Here is a 19,592-nt window from a genome sequence, read left to right on the forward strand (position 1 = left end):
AAAGCTTTGTTAAAGATGAACCGTCTTTATGGTTTAGCATCCCTTTTCATATTTTTCAAAGGATGGGAGGAATTTCTTTTTTTCTAAAATGTGATTTTGACTTACTAAAATTGCCATTTAAATTGTCTGGTTTTCATGCAGAAGTGTTACTATATTGGAAGATGTTGTACAAGCACAATTTTACTCCACATAATGTTATCATTTGGAATAACAGGTGTATTCTACATGAGAGGAAATCTTTATTTTTTAAAGACTGGTTTGACAAAGGAATTTGGAATGTAATTCATTTAATGGATGATGATAGTAATATGTTGAGCTATGATCATTTTAAGTTAAAATTCAATTGTAATTGTGCATATAGAGAATTCTCTTTGGTTGTCAAAGCTATTCCTGTAGCTTTGAGGAACTTAGTTAAAGGTATAGTGCAATACTCCTCTGTAATACCTAGTTGATTTGTTTATAAATAATTATTCATTTTTGGATATTAAACGTAACAACAAGGTCTTGAGATCACTACTGACAAAAGAATATTTTCCTCTTCCTGTTAAAAGAAAAGTTTTATCTGAGAGATTTTCTAAAGCGGACACTATTGATATTAGAAAAAGATACCTGTCATTTCCCTTGTTACCTAAAATGAAAGAAGTACATTTCAAAACAATTAATGACATCTATCCATGTAACAAATTTCTTAGAATAAGATTTCATTTAGACAGTAATGCTTGTATTTTTTTGCTTGAAAGATATAGAATCACAGGAACATCTTTTTTTATAGTTGTTCCAGTGTCAAATCCTTTTGGGACAGATTGTATTAGTGGTTGATAACTAAAAATGTAACACCTGCGTTTGACTATCACATTGTGAAATTTGGCATTTTTATGAAAAACAAGGAAGTTGAATTTCTATGTAATAATATGTCGATTGTAGCAAAATTTTATGTACACAAATGTAGATTTGTTAAAGTTTCTTCTTGTTTCAAAGCATTTAAAAATGATTTCAATATGTCATATAAATCTATAAAACAAGTAAAAACAAAAGGTGCCTTAAAGCTCTCTAAGCTTTTGTCAACATATATGGACTGACCCCTCTGAATGTAATGTATTTTCTTTTGTATTATTTAAGGTTTATTTTTATGTTATTATTAATTTGTACTGTTTTGTTTATTATATGCTGCTTGGTTATACATGTTTAACAATGGAAGTTGAAAATGCCTGTTTGTTATTTGAAGTTTAAATAAAAAAATAAATTTAAAAAAAAGTTTGTCTAGACAATAGTAAAATACGAGATTGCTAGAATATAAATGTGTCAATGTGGGAATGGATATAAACAATTTAGCAATATATAAACATGTAGCCTATCAAAAAATAGAAGTGAAAGTCACTGATGATATTTTAAGCATGAGGATTAAAATATCAGCCATACTTATTAGGGTCGAGTCAAACCATTCATTTATACATTCATTAAAGAATTTACCCATACAAAATGTCAACCTCAACACTACCAGTGAAACATATACACACGCACGCAGTACAATAAAGAATGAATGAATAAAAAGGGAGCAACATTATTATGTCAATAGAAAAAAAAAGCATGCATCCAAAATCAAAAGAATGCTGAGTTTATACGAAGGACGAAACCGGCAAAAATAAATAAATAAATGAATAAATGCGCAAATAAATAAAAGACAGAGTAAATAAATGCATAAATTCATGCATAAATAAAAATGAATAAATGCGCAAATATATAAAGAAATTGGAGAATACATTTACATTTCTGCAAAAATAAAACAAAATAAAAAAAGAATAACTAAATACGCGCATATATACATAAATAAGCATTGAAATCTATAAATTCCTGTATAAATAAAATAATTAATAAATAAATACGCAAATAAATAAATGAGTAAATAAATCCATGAATGCAGGCATAAAATAAATAAATACGCAAATAAACAAATAAATAAATAAATAAATGTCTGCATAAATAAAAATGGATAAAAACGAAAATATATAAATAAATAAGTAAATAAATTCTGCATAAATAAAACAAAGCATAAATAAATAGGAAAATATAAATTAATGCATAAATAAAACTATAAATAAATAAAAAAGCTAATATAACAATAAATGAGTAAATAAATCCACAAATTCCTGCATAAATAAAGCAAATAAATATGCAATTTATTTATTTATTGTTTTATTTATGCAGGAATTTACGAATTTATTTATGAACTTATTTATTTATTTGTTTTTACCTATTTTTGTATAGTTTTTGAAGGTTTCGTCTTCTATAGGTTTTTAGTAAAATAGTAAAAAAGTAAAATAGTGAAAAACAAATGTTTTTCAATAATTTTTATTGTTACAACTGTTTATTTTAATTAATTTCGATTTTTAGTTCGTTGTAAAACTGACGCAGAATTCATTTCATTAAGGCGTAACGCTGGTGTTTTACAAGTTTAGCCTGTTTACCGCGCAGCCGCTTGCATACAGGCTATGAGTATGTGTGATCAGTTATTGATTGATTATAAGGCATATACTTTATGCAAAAACAATATGGCACTTTCAAATGGCCACAGAAACGCTCCACAGATACGGCCCAGCCTGCGTCACATTTAGAATTGAATGTGAATGTTCGAAACGGTGACATCATAGCTAAGAGAATGCGAATGCAACTCTGACTTTGGCATTCTGCGGTTAAACTAGTTGAGCGATGGGTCAACGTAATTGTCGTTGCAAAAAGGCAAACAATGATTTTGAGCGTGTGCACGTTTACCATCACGATGCACCGCCACAGCTCACCAATTTGGTGGAAGCTCATAAACATCCTGTTGGCGTAGGTGAAGATAGTGCGAGTGAGGGGAAAAATAAAAAGAGAAAGGAGGCCAACCGTAAAAAGAAAAGAAGGTTCAAGTTGTGGCGGTGGTTCTCCTGTCTGAGAGCTGCTGAAAAAAATAGTACACTTCAGGTTGATGGAGAGGCTCAGGACACTGGGGCAACTGCAGCACCACCTGAAGTACAACCTTCTTCCTCTTCAGGTGACGGATCTCTACAGCAGGTCATTCATACTATAGACCTCAATCTTCAGGAACCTTCAGCCAGTGACCCTGAAGTCTATCCAACAGTAAAGAAACATCTTACTGTTCAACCTGATGTCCTCCGTTCTCCAGTTCTGAGCAGCAATACTGCTCAGACTTCATTCGACTGGAACTTTGACATCAGCCAGACTCCATTGCTTAGTCCTGACTATTGTGATGAAGCCGAAAGCTTAGCTCACACCTTATCTGACTGGAGCATTGATTCTGGCCTGGCTCTAGCACGCACCACATCAAGGTGGAGCAATGATTTCACTAAGACTTCAGCACACACCATGTCAGATTGGAGCATTGATAAGATCAAAACACCAACACGCACCACATCAGATTGGAGTACTGACGCTACCCGGACTCCGGTACACAAAGTGTCAGTCTGGAGTATTGATGTCAACCAGCCTCCATTTCACTCATCCACTTCTGATTGTTGTAACAATGCCACTGAGATTCCAGTCCCCGATGCTTCCGAGGGGAGTGCCAATTTCCCTCAGATTTCACAGCACACAATGTCAGACTGGAGCATCAATGGTGGTCAAACTCCAGTCTGCACACAGGCCTCTGTTTCAAAACAAATAGAGAATAATGGAAAGATGACAAGTCAGGGTAAGTTGACTGTCCCTTAAACACACCACACACACACACACACACACACACACACACACACACCTGCAATACTATATCAGGCCATTTTAATGTTTCCATTTGTGACCCTGGACCACAAAACCAGTCTTAAGTTATACATTTTTGGCAATAGGTAAAACTAAAGCTTATTTATTCAACATTCAGACCTCATTTTCAAAAAATGTACACTGATTAAGTAAAACATTTTGTCCTGTTTTACACTGGTTGATATTTCATATTACTTAACCTTGGTTTTGTTTTAATAGTCATCAATTCTTGCCACTATCTGATCGATGACATGCTGGGTGAAGGATCCTTTGGAACTGTGTACAAGGGGCGACGTCTACACGATGACTTAAAGGTGCCTTTCATTTTCCTGGATAGGATAAATAGTAACAAATACAATATGTTAGCTGTACAATCATTCTTACATACACTTTGCTTATTTCTTGTTTATTAGGTGGCAGTGAAATTTGTCACAAAGACGGAAGATGTGGAATACATACGTATCGTAAGTGATTTCTCATAAGACAAGCTACTGTTGTCGAAATTTTGTGAAATTATGATTCAATTCATAATCTATAAAAGATATATCTATCTAAACATCATAAAAAATGTATTTCCTGTAGTCGGGTCATTCAGAGCCCTTTCCTCTTGAAGTTGCACTTCTCATCCTCGCCCATGGAGTATCCAGCGTTCCAGAAATAATCCAGCTTCTGGACTGGCAGGACCAGGAGGACCATTATATAATGGTGTTGGAATACCCTTCACCCTGTGAGGACCTATATGCTTTCACAGAAAGCTATGGAGGATCCATAAGTGAAGGTTTAGCGCGTGTTGTTATGCAGCAGGCAACTCAAGCTGCATACATGTGCTGCCGCAATGGTGTTCTACATCGCGATATCAAACTTGAAAATCTACTAATCAACAAGGAGACTCATAAAATCAAATTAATAGACTTTGGGTGTGGAGACCTTCTCAAGAAATTACCCTACGATACATTTGCCGGTATGTATTAACCCTTAAGCTGTGAAAAACGATATTCTGAATGTATAGCAACAAATGCTAATTGATGCAAAAATCTTTTACCTTTAGGCACCCTTGAGTACTGCCCCCCAGAGTTTGAGGAAACGGGTGAATACAATGGGAAGCCGGCAACAGTCTGGTCCCTTGGCATCCTCTTGTTTGTATTGGTGTGTGAGGACTTTCCCAACCCTCAAGAACTGCACATGATCAATGAGAACAACTTCTCCAAAGCTGGCTTGTCCGATGGTAAGCTCTTTATTTCAAAGACTCTTACATGCAACATCAAAGGAGGTGTGAAGTTCAAGGTAAACAGATGTTTCAACTGTTTTACACAGAATGCTGTCAGTTGATTAGTTGCTGTCTCCAGCAAAAGCCAGAGCAGCGGATTCAATTAAAAGAGATTCTTCTCCACGAATGGTTCAAGGTATGAAGCCTAAGCAGAGTATTTTGGGAGGGTTAATTCAAACACAAGACTATGGATGTTAGCTTAGAGAATATTAGATTTGGATTGACTTTTGATAAACTAATTGCTGTTTTTATTTTAGGACACCAACCTGGAGAACTGAAGAACAGCCACCCTACATGTTATTGTCTTGAGAGGAACGTTTCAGGCTGTTTGAGGCAGGAAATCTTGAGCAGGAGGTGGCTCCTCTCAAAACAAACAATAAAACATATGCATTAATTGAACTCTTGTGAAGAGTATTATTTGACAAAAACAATTCTAGGAGAGCACATATTTACATAGTACTGTGAATCTTGTTTCTGTCATGTATGATAAGTATGCAATGCATTTCTTGTGTCATGCTATTCTTACAGTTAAAAAGATGACTAGAGGCTGCATATTGACACAATAAACGTGTCAAAAAAGTCACCAACACAAAACAGCTGATGATAAACATCATTTTAAGCTGTAAAATGACATCACATTTCCACTCTGAAAATGAATATTTAAAATAACAGACACTTCCCTGCCACATGTATTTGTTCTTCAGACATCTCACCAAGCAATGAGACGTTTAAATGCTGTCTAATAGACTCTAAACGTCTGGCCAAAAGAAGGCTAAATTTGGGTAGGCAGTGCAAATCTATATGGCTACTTGATGACTTGATTTATAGATAATTATTCATTCATTCATTTTCCTTCGGCTTAGTCCCTTTATTAATCAGGGGTTGCCACAGCGGAAAGATCTGCTAACTTATCCAGTATATGTTTTACACAGCAGATGTCCTTCCAGTCACAACCAAGTAAACTCCTATACACTCACATTCACACACATACACTATGGCTAATTTAGACTGTGGCTTCTTCAATTCAGTTTCCCCTACCTGTACTGTGGGGGAAACTGGAGCACCCGGAGGAAACCCACATGAACATAGAGAGAACATGCAAACTCCACAAAGAAACGCCAAGTGACCCAGCTTGGTCCCGCTAGGAAGCCAGCGACCACCTTGCTGTGCAGCAACAGTGCTAACCACTGAGCCTCCATGCCACCTTATAAGCAGTTAGATGTTTTTCAAACACACACAAAAACGTTTGTTTTTTTTCCCTTCGCAAGTTGAATAACTGTGCATAGGTCAATTCAAACATAATACATCTAGATATGTTTATATCATGTTTACAGTTTTTGGCCATAAATACTTAAACAATGACAATATGTGGGCTTGAAATTGCTAATTTTAAAATTTTGTTCTAAATTTTTTATTTTCTGTGCAAATACAAAAAACATAAATAAATTTAAAAAAAATTGTGAAAATGGCAATGCCATGTGAAAGCAAATCCGAGCAGCAAATCCGGATTTCACAATCTCCAGGGCCCGGTTTTTCAAAAGTAATCCACTAGGATTTTGGATAAGGGATTGGATCAAATCTTGAAAATGGGTTTTTCAAAAGAAAAAACGGATTACATAATCAGATTAGATCACGTAATCTAATCTTGGTTTTGATTTGGATAGTTTGGGTTTTTCAGACCTTTTTTGTAGGATCTGGATCATTTTGATCCAAAAAACCTGGATTAAACTGATCCCATCAGAAGGGTGGATTTAGCGTGGATTTCATGCCCAAAATGTAATTAAAACGTAAAAAAATGTATTAAATAAAACTATATTGGATCATGCAGAATCTTACGAGATATACTATTTATTCATAACGTTTTAATTTTATTTGTTCATCTGTCAGGCTATAGTGATTATAGGCTTTAACGTACACTGTTAACCCTTACTGTAGATTATGCAGTAAATAACTGTAAAATAGCCAGTGTTTTGCTGTAATAAAAGGAAACAGTATTTTACAGTAAAAGGAGCAGGATTTGTATGAAATTTTGTAGTGCAAAGAATAAATTACAGTAATTTATTTTATGTACCCATTACAGATAGTTACTGTGATAATAAATGGTAAATTACTGCTCAACCATTATTACCCCATGTACTCTGATGCTTTATGTTGCTATATATATATATATATATATATATATATATATAGTTCAGTTTTGGTATGTGTATGGTCAGTATTGAGGAGAAAGTGAGGCAATGCATTGATGATAAGATAAATTTCTCTGCAGCCATCTCTGTGTTTTCTTTGGTTCCTTTTATGTTTTTAACATTGAGTATCAGGAGTCAACCAATGTCAATGTCACAGAGCTAATTAAAAGGTAAAGATATCGACCTATATATTACCTATAGTAATATATATTACTATAGGTTTGGAACAACATGAGGATCAGATTATTATTATTATTTTTTTATTTGTTTGCTTTGGATGAAGTTTTTATATTTTTATTGTTTTTATTCAATGATATGTGCATGATTGTGATAAATGTAGGCAATTCCTTTGAAAATATGCTATGTACCAGGGATGTCAAACTCCTGAAAGGCCACAGCCCAGCAGAATTTAGTTCCAGCCCTGCTTCAACACACTACCTTTAGATTTAGTTTGATCAGGTGTGTTTAATTAGTATAACTGCACTGTTACTCTGGCTATTTTACAGTTATTTACTGCACAATCTACAGTGTTTTGCTGTAATAAAAGGAAACATTTACTATTTATTAACACATTATTTTACTGTAAAAGGAGTAGACTTTGTATGAAATTGTGTAGTGCAAAAAATAAATTACAGTAATTTACTTTATGTACTCATTACAGATTGTAACTGACAATAAATAGCAAATTACTGTTCAACCATTACTGTCCCATCTTCTCTGATGGTTTATGTTGCTATGTATAGAGATGTGCATTTTAAAGGCAGAAATTAATGATTTAGGCATCACCACACACTCCCACGGGCTGTCTGTCTTCTTCTAAACACAAAGGTGTTAGAAAGAGTTTTCAGAAAATGCTGGCCCTTTAAGGGAGCCAGGTGTTTGATTGGTTTACTGCTGAGTGTGCTCTATTCTCTGTCCATCAATTCAGATGTAGAGTCTGATATGTATTAGACTTTAAATAAGAATCTACAACGAGTAAATAAAATGTGTTCAAATGTTTTTGAGGGTTTCTATAATAAGGCTGTGTTTTAAGTTATATTGTTGTTATCTTGAACTGTGTACTTGAAAGCTACATTGTTAGCTAGTTAGCCTCTCCTCATATAACTTCTTACATTACTTTTGTCTAAGTATATGTATTTATTGGATATTGGATATTGCATACTGCCATAATGTACAGATGCTAACAGTTGTATGTATCTTTCCGGCAACTAAGCCAAAATTAAATTCCATCATCTCTGTAAGGTAACATGTGCACATCATCACAGGGAATCACAAAAACATGATACACATAGCCATCCACACACAAAAGCTCCACTGTCAGGTCACAGGTTGTGAGTTTGTTGCCAAGTATTTTTCAGAGCAGTGTTTCCACCTATGAATTTATATTAGAAACAATAAAAGTTTGTTGTCATGAGATAATTATAACAATAAAAGATTGGATCCTTTGGTTTTTCGATGTTGCCAACTTTATTTTTATTTTTTATAATTATTTTAAACTTTTTATTGAGATTTAACACAGTTTTTAATTACTTAAAACTTTAAAATTTAAAATAATTATGTCGTGTTTTTTGCTGTTCATTTGCTGATCTACCTTCCTGCAGATTCCAGTTGCTATCCATATCAAACACACCTAAACCAATTAATTAGGACCTAAACACCACTTGATAATTACAGGCAGGTGTGTTTGATATGGGTAGCAACTGAAATCTGCAGGAAGGTAGATATCCAGGAACCGGATTGAGCACCCCTGCTATATACCATGGGGGTCAAACTCCAAGTTCCTGGAGAACTGCAGCAGCAGAATTTAGTACCCACCCTGCTTCAACGTTACCTGTAGATTTCTAACAAGCCTTAATTAGTTTGATCAGGTGTGTTTAACTAGAGTAACAGCTTAAAGTCCCGGTCACACTGCACTTTTCTCCCAATAGACTTCGATTCATACGCATGTGAGTACTGCAGACCTGGAATAATAGCTCATGCGACAAATTTCACCATTCGCAGCATTGGAAAGTTCAAGCTTGGAGAACGCTGACATGCAAAATCACATCATGTGATTGCTTGATACCAATCAAAGATCAAAACGTGACCTCTCTGGCTTGCTTATTCAAATGTTATGCCTTCTATTTTTTTAATAACAGCTAAGAATACTGATTAATTTTAGTAACACTACAATAACTATATATTACATACTATTAATGTGTATGCAGTATAATGCTGTGATTTGTAACACTACAATACAGTAATTAACTGTACACAGTTTCCAGTTAGTTACCACTGCTGCTCTATTACAGTAATTAACTGGCAAAAAAGTTGCCAGCTACTCACTGTATCGGTTCAGTTACAGTAAATAACTGGCAACACTGTTGCCAGCCACTCACTGTAATGGTTCAGTTACAGTAATTAACTGGCAACAGTGTTGCCAGTATTCTACTGTAAAATCAACCCGGTAAGGTCTAACAGTGTATTTAGCCTTTCAGTATAGGCCTACAGCAAAATAGAAAGAGTTTGGCCTCATAAAACAATCCCCCAAAGCTGTCAAAATTTACCAAAAATGATACATTTTATTCTGTTACTAATTGATATATATAATCATCACAATAGAAAATATTTTTGAGTTTAGAATATTCATTAGTGATGCATGCAATGATTACAGAATAACAAAAAAAATGCAAAGAATGGCAATGGCAATTTGAAACTTATTATAAATATCCTCAATGTACAGTGTTGTAGATCTCAGATGAGCGGACTGCTGGAAGAGGAAGGGGTGGGGTTTTTCTTGCTTTTATTATTTATTATTATAATTATTTTATTATTTATAAAATTTTCTTAGTATTCATTTTAAATAAAAATTAATTTATATTTACCCCACACTGGCTATTCGACTTGTTGCTCTTTACATAGGCCTATCTATCCATCTACATTGTGATTGAACACTGGTAATCCAGATTTAGTGATCCTAAAAAGTTCCTATCCGGATCAGAATGATCCAATCCAATGTTGCTTTGAAAAACTGGCTCAAAAAGTAAGCTGGATTACGTGATCACGGATTGCAAAAACAGGATTACTAAATCCGGATCAATTTTATCCAGATTAAACCTTTTGAAAAACCGGGCCCAGATGCAAAAAGCTCTCGAGTAAAAAATTTTCAGAGCAAACGTATTTCTGCCACGTGTCGCGCGCACTGATCCACACGTGAGTCCAATTGCGCTCTTACAGCTGGAAAATTAAAACAAAACCTTTGTTGCAGCACATTATAAAATCACGACCCGTATCTCCAAAACAAATCTTATTCTTTTGCCACTTCTTTTGGCAACCCAACATGGCGTCTGTCTGCCGTCTGAACACTGTTTCAGGTACAAACAGTCTTGTAAGCTAGCTTTCATATTAATGAAGTTGCACGGCATACACAATAGAGCGCACTGATTGGTTTGAACCAAGTCTCTCATGAATGAATGCAGCACACTCAGAGACGTCACAAGGTACTCCCAGATACAGACATAAAGTCTACACACTAGATTACACGCTAAGATCTCATGACTGTGACGCAGCTTCAAAAAATTAGTTTCTAACTGGAAGTATAAATTTGCTCGAAATTAGGCGAAAACAAACGATTTTCACTTTTTAGTGAAATATTTGTGTCCTAATAGTGTTTTTAGCAGTGTGGGACACATATACGACCGTCAACTGCTCAAAAAAAGGTGTTTTACTGTTTTGTGAGCCTGTAAGTGCAAGTACTTAAATAATTTTATATTTAGTTCATTACTATAACCTTTTAAGCGAATTCTACTTTTTTGTAGACAAAGTTTATTGGATGAATAACTTTAAGTACAATAGAGTTTTTGTCTGATCCTGCACCTGCTCCCAACCTGACTTACTGTTCAGGCTATGGTATTTTCTCGTGGCTGCAGTTGCAGGACACTTCTGGTGAGTATACCGTAAACATTTCACCCAGTTTTTATTTTCGGCTGTTTGTGAATACAAATGGTTGTGTTTCTTTTTTCTCCACACAGATATTGTGAGGTGTTATTTGTTAGCTTGTTAAAGCTACTTGTAGTGTAAGTAAATAGTATGTTTAAATTTTGTTCTAAACTTTATTTTATTTCATTGAATACCAGGGGACTTAAAGACAGTATTAAGAGAAAAGCAATATTCTTATTTTGCAAAAGTCAACAGGCACAATGTATATTTTTACAAGAGACACATTCCAGCGCAGAGGACTCAACCTTCTGGAGAAACCAATGGGGTGATACTATACTGTTTAGTCATGGAACTATAGATCTGCTGGCGTAGTCATATGCTTGAATAACTGTCCTGGTAAAGTAGTTAAAGTGAAAGAAGATAAGGATGGACACTGGATTGCTGCAGTTTTGATGATTGAAGGTACTCCACTGATTCTTCTAAATGTTTACGGATATAATGGTCAATATAAAAAGAGAATTTTGCTGGAATGCATTTCAGAAACTATTAGAGAGTTGAAAACATTTTTCCCAACTGAAAATATGTTGGTGACTTTAATTGTGTCCCTGATGAATGGATGGATAGATTTTCAACAAAATACGGTTATTATGAAATGAATGTATTACAAATGTTTGTATTAATACTTCCCTAATAGACGTTTGGAATCATGTTAACCCTGAAGTAAGGCAATATTCATGGATTAGACCCAATGGAAATTGTAAATCAAGAATAGATTTTTGGTTGGTAACCCAAGAAATTTTTAAATATGTTTTGCAAGCTAAAATCTCTGCAGCTCCTACAACTGATCATTGTGTAATTACTGTCACACTGATCCCAGGCTCTGAAAGAACATGTAGGCAAAAATATTGGAAATTTAATGCAAACTTGTTAAAAGAAGAATATTTTTGTGACATGGTTAAAAAAATCTTATATTCAATCATGACAAATGATGAGATAAAGTGAGAATGTACTCAATTAATTATGGTAAAATATTGTGTAATAAGCAAAAATAATTAGAAAAACAGCTGATAAAAGACATTAATGATTGTTGTAAAAAGGATTTATTATTAGAACCTAATAAAGAGGAAATGATTAGATTACAAACTAAATTCGACGATTTCTACTTAAATAGGGCACAAGGGGCATTTATACGATCTAGAGCAAAATGGATGGAAGTTGGTGTAAAAAACAGCTCTTATTTTAGTAGATTAGAAAAAAGTAGACAGAAATGCAATTACCACCTTAAATCTAAATAATAAAATTGTAACTGATCCAAAAGAAATAAGTAATGAGATTTTTAAATTTTATCAAAGCCTATATTCATCATCATTTTCCATGAAAGATTCTGAGAATTTCTTCAAAAATTCTATAATTTTATTCCTAAAATTGATGAAGATTTTAAAATGATATGTGACTCTGATTTAAAAATTGAAGAACTTGATGCTGCTATTAAAAAAATGGCTTTAGGTAAATCACCAGGTCAAGATGGACTTGCAACTAACTTTTATCTTTTTTCTGGAATGATATGAGAGAAATGCTCTTTAAAGCACTAAAAGAATGTTTAGAAAGTCATACACTACTAACTACAATGAAACAGGCTATAATTATTTTAATACCTAAACCAAAAAAGACAACACTCTTATTGATAATTTAAGACCAATTACTTTACTTAACATTGATTACAAAATATTCACTCATGCATTAGCTACTAGACTTAAAGGTGGTATAGGTAAAATTATTAGTGATACACAATCTGGGTTTCTTCCAAATCGACTAATACATAATAACATTCGCATGGTGTTAGATTTATTAGACTATTCACATTTGATAGAGGATGATGGTATAATACTATTTCTGGATTTTCTAAAAGCTTTTGATAAACTTGAACACCCTTTTGTTTTTCAGTCTCAACAATATTTTGGGTTTGGGACAAAATGTATTAATATTCTTTCAATGTTGACAATATAACAAATAACAAGTGTTGTTTTACTTCAATCGGGTACTACAAAGAGATTTGATATCAGAAGGGGAATACGACAGGGAGATCCAGTCAGCCCCCTTCTTTCTTACTTGCTGCCGAATTATTAGCACTGTATATTAAAAATATTAAGCCATTAAAAGTAGATCCTTGTTAATTACACAACTAGCTGATGATACAACTTGATTTCTGAAGGACTCTAATCAAATACCGATTGCCTTAAAGTCTATATCATTGTTTTCTAATGCTTCAGGGTTACATTTAAATTTGAAAAAATGTGAGATTCTAACTCTTCACAATAATACATAAAATTCATTGTATAATATCCCAATTAAAAGCTAAATAACATACTTGGGAATAACTATTACAAAAAGTTTTAGGGACAGGGAAAATAATAATACTCATACTGTTGTAAAGAAAAATAAAAAAACATTAAGTAGCCGGTTACAAAGAAATATTTCAATTTTGGGGAGAATATTATTAACAAAAATGGAAGCAATATCAAGATTAATCTATCCAGCATTTTCCTTAGGTGTAACAGAAATATGTATTAAACAAATTAACAGAGTTCATTATGAGTTTATTTGGAACAATAAGCAACATTTAATTCGAAAAAATGATTTGGTAAAGTTATCAGAGGAAGGGGGGTTGAATGCTATTGATTTTGGCGTTATAAATGGAGTAATGAAGTTAAAATGGTTACAAAGCTTTGTTAAAGGTGAACCGTCTTTATGGTTTAGCATCCCTTTTCATATTTTTCAAAGGATGGGAGGAATTTCTTTTTTTCTAAAATGTGATTTTGACTTACTAAAATTGCCATTTAAATTGTCTGGTTTTCATGCAGAAGTGTTACTATATTGGAAGATGTTGTACAAGCACAATTTTACTCCACATAATGTTATCATTTGGAATAACAGGTGTGTTTTTCTACATGACAGGAAATCTTTATTTTTTAAAGACTGGTTTGACAAAGGAATTAAATGTAATTCATTTAATGGATGATGATGGTAATATGTTGAGCTATGATCATTTTAGGTTAAAATTCAATTTTAATTGTGCATATAGAGAATTCTCTTTGGTTGTCAAAGCTATTAATGTGGCTTTGAGGAACTTAGTTAAAGGTATAGTGCAATACTCCTCTGTAATACCTACACTAGTTGATTTGTTTATAAATAATTATTCATTTTTGGATATTAAACGTAACAACAAGGTCTTGAGATCACTACTGACAAAAGAATATTTTCCTCTTCCTGTTAAAAGAAAAGTTTTATCTGAGAGATTTTCTAAAGCGGACACTATTGATATTAGAAAAAGATACCTGTCATTTCCCTTGTTACCTAAAATGAACGAAGTACATTTCAAAACAATTAATGACATCTATCCATGTAACAAATTTCTTAGAATAAGATTTCATTTAGACAGTAATGCTTGTATTTTTTGCTTGAAAGATATAGAATCCCATGAACATCTTTTTTATAGTTGTTCCAGTGTCAAATCCTTTTGGGACAGATTGTATTAGTGGTTGATAACTAAAAATGTAACACCTGCGTTTGACTATCACATTGTGAAATTTGGCATTTTTATGAAAAACAAGGAAGTTGAATTTTTATGTAATAATATGTTGATTGTAGCAAAATTTTATATACACAAATGTAGATTTGTTAAAGTTTCTCCTTGTTTCAAAGCATTTACAAATGATTTCAATATGTTATATAAATCTATAAAACAAGTAAAAACAAAAGGTGCCTTAAAGCTCTCTAAGCTTTTGTCAACATATATGGACTGACCCCTCTGAATGTAATGTATTTTCTTTTGTATTATTTAAGGTTAATTTTTATGTTATTATTAATTTGTACTGTTTTGTTTATTATATGCTGCTTGGATATAATGATATATATGTTTAACGATGGAAGTTGAAAATGCCTGTGTGTTATTTGAAGTTTAAATTAAAAAAAAAAAAAAGTTCGTCAAGAGAATAATAAAATACGAGATTGCTAGAATATAAATGTGTCACTGTGGTAATGGATATACACAATTTATCAATATATATAAACATGTAGCCTATCAAAAAATAGAAGTGCAAGTGACTGATGATATTTTAAGCATGAGGATTAAAATATCAGCCATACTTAATAGTGACGAGTCCAACCATTCATTTATACATTCATTAAAGAATTTAAGCATACAAAATGTCAACCTCAACACTGTCAGTGAAACATATACACACGCACGCAGTACAATAAAGAATGAATGAATAAATTAGGAGCAAAAATATTATGTCAATAGAAAAAAAAGCATGCATCCAAAATCAAAAGAATGCTGAGTTTATACGAAGAACGAAACCGGCAAAAATAAATAAATAAATAAATGAATAAATACGCAAAAAAAAAGAAAAAAATACAAATAAAAGACAAAGTAAATAAATACATAAATTCATACATAAATAAAAAATTAATAAATACGCAAATATATAACGAAATTGAAGAATAAATCCATACATTTCTGCAAAAATAAAATAAAATAAAGAATAACAAAATATGCGCATATATACATAAATAAGCATTGAAATCTATAAATTCCTGTATAAATAAAAAAATTAATAAATAAATACGCAAATAAATAAATAAGTAAATAAATCCATAAATGCAGGCATAAATATTTTTTTTATAAATAAATTAATACGACTGATAAATAAACAAATAAAAAAAATGTCTTCATAAATAAAAATGAATAAAAACGAAAATATATAAATAAATAAGTAAATAAATTCTGCATAAATAAAACAAAGCATAAATAAACAAGAAAATATAAATTACTACATAAATAAAACATTAAATAAATAAAAAAAGCAATTATAAAAATAAATGAGTAAAAAAGTTCACAATTTCCTGCATAAATAAAGCAAATAAATATGCAATGTATTTATTTATTGTTTTATTTATGCAGGAATTTATGAATTTATTTATTCATTTATTTATTTATTTGTTTACTTATTTATTTATAGTTTTTGAAGGTTTCGTCCTCTATAGGTTTTTTTTTTCCTAGGGTGCGAATATCCATGTTGCAGATGCAGATAGATAATGATAAACTGATTGATAAATTGTGCAAAAGGAATAATAACGAAGTAAATAGAAGTGTCTAGCATTTTACAATCCTATATTAAAGAGATTCAGACGTTTTAAATCATTTGGTAAATTTAGGTCCATTCGAATTTTGTTATAAATAAATATATGTAATATAATGTATAATAGTGAAAGTAAAATAGTGAAAAACAAATGTTTTTAATGATTTTTTATTGTTACAACTGTTTATTTGAATTCATTTCGAGTTTTAGTTTGTTGTAAAACTGACGCAGAATTAATTTCATGAAGGCGTAACGCTGGTCTATGTTTTACAAGTTTAGCCTGTTTACCGCGCAGCCGCTTGCATACAGGCTATGAGTATGTGTGATCAGTTATTGATTGATTATAAGGCATATACTTTATGCAAAAACAATATGGCACTTTCAAATGGCCACAGAAACGCTCCACAGAAACGGCCCAGCCTGCGTCACATTTAGAATTGAATGTGAATGTTCGAAACGGTGACATCATAGCTAAGAGAATGCGAATGCAACTCTGACTTTGGCATTCTGCGGTTAAACTAGTTGAGCGATGGGTCAACGTAATTGTCGTTGCAAAAAGGCAAACAATGATTTTGAGCGTGTGTACGTTTACCATCAGATGCACCGCCACAGCTCACCAATTTGGTGGAAGCTCATAAACATCCTGTTGGCGTAGGTGAAGATAGTGCGAGTGAGGGGAAAAATAAAAAGAGAAAGGAGGCCAACCGTAAAAAGAAAAGAAGGTTCAAGTTGTGGCGGTGGTTCTCCTGTCTGAGAGCTGCTGAAAAAAATAGTACACTTCAGGTTGATGGAGAGGCTCAGGACACTGGGGCAACTGCAGCACCACCTGAAGTACAACCTTCCTCCTCTTCAGGTGACGGATCTCTACAGCAGGTCATTCATACTATAGACCTCAATCTTCAGGAACCTTCAGCCAGTGACCCTGAAGTCTATCCAACAGTAAAGAAACATCTTACTGTTCAACCTGATGTCCTCCGTTCTCCAGTTCTGAGCAGCAATACTGCTCAGACTTCATTCGACTGGAAATTTGACATCAGCCAGACTCCATTGCTTAGTCCTGACTATTGTGATGAAGCCGAAAGCTTAGCTCACACCTTATCTGACTGGAGCATTGATTCTGGCCTGGCTCTAGCACGCACCACATCAAGGTGGAGCAATGATTTCACTAAGACTTCAGCACACACCATGTCAGATTGGAGCATTGATAAGATCAAAACACCAACACGCACCACATCAGATTGGAGTACTGACGCTACCCGGACTCCGGTACACAAAGTGTCAGTCTGGAGTATTGATGTCACCCAGCCTCCATTTCACTCATCCACTTCTGATTGTTGTAACAATGCCACTGAGATTCCAGTCCCCGATGCTTCCGAGGGGAGTGCCAATTTCCCTCAGATTTCACAGCACACAACGTCAGACTGGAGCATCAATGGTGGTCAAACTCCAGTCTGCACACAGGCCTCTGTTTCAAAACAAATAGAGAATAATGGAAAGATGACAAGTCAGGGTAAGTTGACTGTCCCTTAAACACACACACACACACACACACACACACACACACACACACACACACACACACACACACACACACACACACACACACACACCTGCACTACTATATCAGGCCATTTTAATGTTTCCATTTGTGACCCTGGACCACAAAACCAGTCTTAAGTTGCACAAGATACATTTTTGGCAATAGGTAAAACTAAAGCTTATTTATTCAACATTCAGACCTCATTTTCAAAAAATGTACACTGATTAAGTAAAACATTTTGTCCTGTTTTACACTGGTTGATATTTCATATTACTTAACCTTGGTTTTGTTTTAATAGTCATCAATTCTTGCCACTATCTGATCGATGACATGCTGGGTGAAGGATCCTTTGGAACTGTGTACAAGGGGCGACGTCTACACGATGACTTAAAGGTGCCTTTCATTTTCCTGGATAGGATAAATAGTAACAAATACAATATGTTAGCTGTACAATCATTCTTACATACACTTTGCTTATTTCTTGTTTATTAGGTGGCAGTGAAATTTGTCACAAAGACGGAAGATGTGGAATACATACGTATCGTAAGTGATTTCTCATAAGACAAGCTACTGTTGTCGAAATTTTGTGAAATTATGATTCAATTCATAATCTATAAAATATATATCTATCTAAACATCATAAAAAATGTATTTCCTGTAGTCGGGTCATTCAGAGCCCTTTCCTCTTGAAGTTGCACTTCTCATCCTCGCCCATGGAGTATCCAGCGTTCCAGAAATAATCCAGCTTCTGGACTGGCAGGACCAGGAGGACCATTATATAATGGTGTTGGAATACCCTTCACCCTGTGAGGACCTATATGCTTTCACAGAAAGCTATGGAGGATCCATAAGTGAAGGTTTAGCGCGTGTTGTTATGCAGCAGGCAACTCAAGCTGCATACATGTGCTGCCGCAATGGTGTTCTACATCGCGATATCAAACTTGAAAATCTACTAATCAACAAGGAGACTCATAAAGTCAAATTAATAGACTTTGGGTGTGGAGACCTTCTCAAGAAATTACCCTACGATACATTTGCCGGTATGTATTAACCCTTAAGCTGTGAAAAACGATATTCTGAATTTATAGCAACAAATGCTAATTGATGCAAAAATCTTTTACCTTTAGGCACCCTTGAGTACTGCCCCCCAGAGTTTGAGGAAACGGGTGAATACAATGGGAAGCCGGCAACAGTCTGGTCCCTTGGCATCCTCTTGTTTGTATTGGTGTGTGAGGACTTTCCCAACCCTCAAGAACTGCACATGATCAATGAGAACAACTTCTCCAAAGCTGGCTTGTCCGATGGTAAGCTCTTTATTTCAAAGACTCTTACATGCAACATCAAAGGAGGTGTGAAGTTCAAGGTAAACAGATGTTTCAACTGTTTTTCACAGAATGCTGTCAGTTGATTAGTTGCTGTCTCCAGCAAAAGCCAGAGCAGCGGATTCAATTAAAAGAGATTCTTCTCCACGAATGGTTCAAGGTATGAAGCCTAAGCAGAGTATTTTGGGAGGGTTAATTCAAACACAAGACTATGGATGTTAGCTTAGAGAATATTAGATTTGGATTGACTTTTGATAAACTAATTGCTGTTTTTATTTTAGGACACCAACCTGGAGAACTGAAGAACAGCCACCCTACATGTTATTGTCTTGAGAGGAACGTTTCAGGCTGTTTGAGGCAGGAAATCTTGAGCAGGAGGTGGCTCCTCTCAAAACAAACAATAAAACATATGCATTAATTGAACTCTTGTGAAGAGTATTATTTGACAAAAACAATTCTAGG

The 19,592-nt window shown here is 33.8% G+C and overlaps 2 protein-coding genes and 1 long non-coding RNA gene across 3 annotated transcripts; all 3 read left to right on the forward strand.

Annotated features, from left to right (window-relative positions):
* The first annotated feature begins 1,135 nt into the window (after window positions 1-1,135).
* Window positions 1,136-5,419, forward strand: LOC147838583 (uncharacterized). The gene is made up of 7 exons (XM_087304525.1): window positions 1,136-3,688; window positions 3,973-4,067; window positions 4,167-4,217; window positions 4,336-4,714; window positions 4,802-4,978; window positions 5,068-5,156; window positions 5,278-5,419. Exons 1-7 carry the CDS (start codon window positions 2,707-2,709, stop codon window positions 5,296-5,298), a joined length of 1,794 nt encoding a protein of 597 aa, XP_087160651.1. The 5' UTR covers window positions 1,136-2,706; the 3' UTR covers window positions 5,299-5,419.
* A 5,799-nt stretch (window positions 5,420-11,218) lies between these two features.
* On the forward strand, window positions 11,219-14,691 carry LOC147838584 (uncharacterized). The gene is made up of 2 exons (XR_015522240.1): window positions 11,219-11,264; window positions 11,376-14,691. It is a non-coding gene; the product is annotated as an uncharacterized LOC147838584 (long non-coding RNA).
* Window positions 14,692-16,139: 1,448 nt separating this feature from the next.
* On the forward strand, window positions 16,140-19,553 carry pimr98 (Pim proto-oncogene, serine/threonine kinase, related 98). The gene is made up of 7 exons (XM_087304540.1): window positions 16,140-17,778; window positions 18,107-18,201; window positions 18,301-18,351; window positions 18,470-18,848; window positions 18,936-19,112; window positions 19,202-19,290; window positions 19,412-19,553. Exons 1-7 carry the CDS (start codon window positions 17,454-17,456, stop codon window positions 19,430-19,432), a joined length of 1,137 nt encoding a protein of 378 aa, XP_087160666.1. The 5' UTR covers window positions 16,140-17,453; the 3' UTR covers window positions 19,433-19,553.
* Window positions 19,554-19,592: the final 39 nt, after the last annotated feature.

This window comes from Danio rerio, chromosome 22, assembly GCF_052040795.2.
Source record: "Danio rerio strain M-AB ecotype USA chromosome 22, GRCz13ab, whole genome shotgun sequence".
Taxonomy (NCBI): Eukaryota; Metazoa; Chordata; class Actinopteri; order Cypriniformes; family Danionidae; genus Danio; species Danio rerio.